Source organism: Talpa europaea (assembly GCF_964194135.1).
Source record: "Talpa europaea genome assembly, chromosome: 10".
Classification (NCBI taxonomy): domain Eukaryota; kingdom Metazoa; phylum Chordata; class Mammalia; order Eulipotyphla; family Talpidae; genus Talpa; species Talpa europaea.
Genome location: NC_140077.1, coordinates 63,765,231 through 63,770,328, shown reverse-complemented (window position 1 = coordinate 63,770,328; position 5,098 = coordinate 63,765,231). Strand labels below are relative to the sequence as shown.

Sequence of the window (5,098 nt, the reverse complement as noted above, 5' to 3'; positions counted from 1 at the left end):
CATACCACAGAAGGGATCTGGGGTCCATGAGGATGGCATGTATAAGTCTCCTACTTAAGCCAAGCACTGCTTAGTGGTCTGGACACACAGCTGCAGTCTTAACTGAAGAGAGTGGGCCCAGTCCCCTGGCACCTTTGGATGTCAGGGCAGCTCTATTCCCTGAGGGCCTGGGAGGGAACCTGTGGCATCTGGCTCCCAACCTGAGCCCCATATCGAGGGGACAACTGGCAACCTTAGAAACCAGTGGGCTCCATTGCTAAGGTGTTCATTTGTGTGCAATAGACAGTCCTGTGCCCTCACAACTGGTCTGATGAAATGAATCCTGTTTGCCTGAAGTCCACTGGGCAGGCTGGCCTACCTACCCAGGAGAGGCCTAGGAAAGAGCCTTCATCTGAGCACTGCCAGCCCACACCACTGCAGAGCTCTACAAGGTTTCACTACAAGATTAAGGTCAGACTGGTGAATTTTTTGGCATCCATGAACATGACAGCTTATGTCTGGAGGAGTTCCCATATTATGTGCATCCAGAAATACACCATAATGCTAGTCTAGGGCAACACAAATAGCTGTCCAGGTCTTCAGCTGCCCACTTTTCAGAAGAGAAAAGTGAGCTGCAGGATCATATAAAGTTTCCGTGGTCCTCAGCAAAAAATGGCAGGGCCAGAACTTGAGAGATAGCTGCTGCCCCTGCTAAGATGAAAACTCAAGGCTTTGGAGTCACAGAAAGGGCAGAGGACTGGTCCTGACCTTCCTTTGCACCTGACCCCAGGGACCTTCCCCAAGTCTGTTAGCTGCCCAGCAGGAAAATGGGCAAAGAACCGCTTGTTACTGGTAAGGGACAGGAAGGGAGCAACTGAGACATCAGCCTAAAGGCACCACAGGCAGAAGCCCCCAGAATGGGCTTCTGGCACATGGGGACAGACTAGTCCCAGACTTTGCTATGCAGATCTGTCTATCCTCCATGCTGACTGGCAGGAGCAGAGGCCCATCTGGGTACTGGGAGGGATTTATCAAGGGCTCCACCAAGGCACTGACCAGGCTGGGATAAAAATCCCAAATGTGCCTCTGTGAGGTCATTTGCATCTGCTGGGCAACCACAGGCAAGTTCTTAATGTTCTGAGCTTCTCATTCTATCTCCTACAATTGGCCTGAGAGGGCAGGCCCCATTTGGCAGGAGTAAAACTGCCCTGTACCAGCCCCAATCCAAGAGCAGAGGGTAGGCAGGGCCCAACCGGATTTGGTGGCCTAAAGTGCCTGCCCAGCTTGGCATGATGTGCCAGCTGAGACAGGGGAAGCCATTGCCATGCGTGGAGACTGCAGATCATTTTGTTTATTTGGGTGAGTGTTGGGTATAGGCCCAGCCTCCAGAAGAGATTGCTCTGCTGCAAGAAGGGGTTAGGCGTGGGATGAAGGTCTGCCAGGAAAACATGCTTTGTGGCCTTGCCCTGACCCTAGGTAGGGTCATTGTGGCAGGGTTTCTGGCTGCTCCTCAGGGAGGGGCAGATAATTGGTATCTTCTTCTGGGGTATCCAGTAGCAGCTTCCTGTGGGGAGGGACCAACACTGAGTTGAGGCCCCGGTGGGACCCCGATGAGGTAGGGAACCTTGTAAGGTAGAGTAGGGGAATGATGTCATCTGCAGCACTCACAGGAAGCCAGGGGTCAGCAGCAGCCTCTTGCCTCCAGGCTGGTTGGGGAAGACATCCTCCAGGAAGTAGTAGATATGGCCCACAGCAATCCCTGTGAGAGAGCCTCAGACTGCTGAAGCCACCCTCCATGGTCCAGTGCTTGAGGTCAGCAAAGCCTACTACAGGCCTCTGTGTAGAGCTCTATCGGCCCAGCCAGGCCCAGAGTAAGCTTAAGCCCTGGAGCGTGAATGCCCAACATCCTATACAGGCTGCCAGCCCAGGGCAGAGTCAGGGTTGACCTTGAAGGACAAGCTTACAGGGCCCAGCAGTGGGCAGAATTTGAGTAGAGCCTGAGACACTAGAAATAGGAGCCATGGCTGGAAACCTGACCCAGCCATTCCCCACCTGGTCAGGATCTACACAAGCATCAGCAGGTGGTGCCTAAATATGTGAAGCCTGTAGGCCAGCTAATTTGTTTAAGAGACTGCCAACAGATCCCGGGAGGGCAGAAAGAAGAGCTGGGGTTACAGATGAGAGGTTCAGTGCAGGTGGGAGGGAAGGGCTCTTAACAAAGCAGCCAGCCTGGGGTGGCCCTTCCCCATAACTTCAGGTACAGACAGACTTGCTTGGGATGGGCTGGATGGACAGACAGGCTCACCCAGCAGGTCCACGAGGATGGAGTTGCCCAGCAGCAGTGAGAAGCCCATGAGTGCCCAGGGCAGGAATGGCGCCTGAAGAGTGAGGAGGCCGAAGAGGTTGACCCTCACCTGAGGGCTGCGGCGACTCCATACATACACCAGCATGGCTGTGAGGGCCTGACCTAGGAAGAACAGGCTACCCAGGAGTCCCAGGAGCTGAGCCAGAGTCAAGGTGCTGAGAGGCCCTCCTCTGGTGCAGGCCAAGTTGGCTCCTGCCTGGGGTCCTCTGACTTACCAATCCTCACACTAGTTTCCCATCTCTCATCACCCCTATATGCACCCTTCCATTCAAGGCCAAACTAACTCCCAGGCCCAAAGTATCTTCCCTGCCTCCCACCTCATCTCTGTCTCCAGCTGCCGGTTACCCCCGACCCAGGTTCTCCCGACCACTGGTGTTTAGGGTTCAGCACCCCATTTGGCTCTTTGGCCTATCGCCTGGTGGTATTTTGTACTGTGGTACAGCACTGAGGATCTAGTCCAGGCCCCTGAGCAAGCACAGGATGTATGCCTGATGATGCCTAAGCTGGAGTGATGTCCCTCCCCGGCCCCGGCGCTCACATCAGGGCCTGAGACCAACAAAGGCTGGAACCAGAGACGCTGTGTTTGTAGAGTCCGGGAAGGATACGGTCATAAGGATGCCTCCGAAGAGAAACATGAAGACGAAGTCGGCCGTGCGGCCGCGGAAGGAACCCTCCTCCAGCATGCGGCAGTATCGGAACCTGCGGCTTTCATATAGGAAATGCCACCTGGCAGGGCCTCGGTTTCCCCGCTCCCGACCTCCTTCAGCCCTTCAGCCCCTCCCACTCCCGCCTGGGTCGCGGCGCAGGATACACGAAAAGCATGTTGAAGAAGAAGCTGAATCCCAGAGGCCCGAAAAAGAGGAAGTTGGTGACGAGCCTCCAGACCTGCGAGGGAGTGGGGCGGGCAGTCAGGCGCGGCGCGGGGCGGGGGCTGAGCCGGCAGGTGCAAGGGGCGGGGTGGTCTCACCTGGAACTTCCGGAACACGAGGTGCGGGTTGAAGTAGAGCTGGAAGGGGCTGAGAAGCTCCAGCTGCTGCGGAACCAGGGGAGGGTCAGAGGCTGCCCCGGGGAAATCCATCTGTAACCATGAAAACCCCTCGCTCTAACCATGGCGTCGCCCCACCCTCCCGGCCCTCTTACCACTGCGGCGGTGGTAAGGACGCAGGCCGCGGTGTAGGCCCGTGTCACCGCCGGCACCTGCAGGAACTCGGCTGCCAGTCCCCTCCACGCCATGGAGCCGTCTCTGCCCCCGGGGCCAGACCCGCGGCGTGGTCTTTAATCTCTCCAAGTCCCGCCTCGCTCCCTCTGCCAATCCGCGTCGGAGGCACGCGGGGTGGGCGGGGCCCTGGGCCCTGTAACCAATAGGGGAAGGAAGCGGGAAGCCTGGAGTAGGATGGGGATGAGCCTGGCGGCCAATGAGTAGGCCCCAAGGGTGAGCACGTGGCGATTGTTGTGGTAGCCGTGGGGGCGGTGCAAGAGAATATGTAGCCAATGGAAGCTGGCCTGCTTCGCGGCCTTCTTAGAGGAGGACCAATAGCGAAGACCCACGGCGCCACCATGGGGGCGGGACTAAGGTTACTCTGTTAGGGGAGAAAAGACCGGATACAGGCTCCGTGAGACCGGAAGGGGGAGGAGACGGGTGGGGGAGGAGACGGGTGGGGGCGGAGGGGAGCTAAGCACGGGGCTAGCGCTGGTCCACCTTTGTGGGCCTGCGACCAGGTACAAGCTCTTGCCGCTGAGAACCAGACACAGCGCCTCCTAACCCACACATAGCAAAGGCGATGCTCAGCAGCGTCCCCAAACACCTCCGCCCCTAACATCCAGGAGCCCGTTTGAACATGCCTTGGGACCGACGGGAGTAGAGGCAGGACTGGAGACTTGCAGCCCCTGGCGGGGCGTAAGGGTGTCGCGGCAGACCGGAACAAGTGGACAGACTGGAGAGGCCCTTACTACTTTGGTGAAAGGGAGAGTCCACTTATCCATTCATTAACCATTACTGAGTGACGACTGTGTACCTGCCCTTGTTCTGGATGCTGCAGATTCAGTAGCCAACAAACGACTATCCCTTGCGATGCAGCGGAGGAGACAGGCAATCAGTAGGCCTGTGACAGTACTGACGGGAGTAACAGCAGGTGGGAGATAGTGCAGCGGGCCCAGTGCTCGATGGGGTGATCCAGGAAGCCTGTGAGGTGATGCTTGTTACTTTTTAACAAGTCACTGCGGGTGCTATAAGGACCGCAGACAGCCAGAGGAATCAATTATGTGGGGGGGTGGAGTGGGGGGCTACTGCAGAGGACATTGGTGGTTTGGACAAAGTACAGCCTGAAGGGTGATCAGGGATAGTATGTGGAAAAAGTTTTCTCATAGACTAGACAGAGCTGTGAAAGAGGAGTCAATGCTGACTTCCAGGTCTGAGCCACAAGGTGGATGAATGATACTGGCCTTTAGTGAGATGAAAAATGTGTGGGCAAAGGACAGATGGATGGAGAGTTGTGTCTGGCCTTGTTGAGTGGAGTGTTTGTATGACATGCTCCTGGAGAAATCCAAGTGTGGTTTTGGGAGAGAAGTTGGGCAAGTGGTCTGAGTGTGGGTATCAGTCATCAGTAGACCAGTGGCATTTGTGGCCTTGAATTTGCATGAGGTGCCCCACAGGCAAGACTATAGAGAAGAGAAAAGGCAGTGCTGTGTAGCCTGAACTTCAGTGGTCAGAGAGAGAGACCAACCCAGCCAGGGAGACTAGGGAAGGTTGAAGGA

General features: G+C 56.4%; 1 protein-coding gene across 1 annotated transcript; it reads right to left on the bottom strand.

Moving 5' to 3' along the window:
- Nucleotides 1-1,461: 1,461 nt before the first annotated feature.
- Nucleotides 1,462-3,577, bottom strand: DERL3 (derlin 3; the record flags this gene model as incomplete). Its single annotated transcript, XM_084244446.1, has 7 exons — nucleotides 1,462-1,543; nucleotides 1,648-1,738; nucleotides 2,285-2,480; nucleotides 2,950-3,043; nucleotides 3,156-3,229; nucleotides 3,312-3,377; nucleotides 3,485-3,577. 7 exons carry the CDS (start codon nucleotides 3,575-3,577, stop codon nucleotides 1,462-1,464), a joined length of 696 nt encoding a protein of 231 aa, XP_084100572.1.
- Between the last annotated feature and the right edge of the window lie 1,521 nt (nucleotides 3,578-5,098).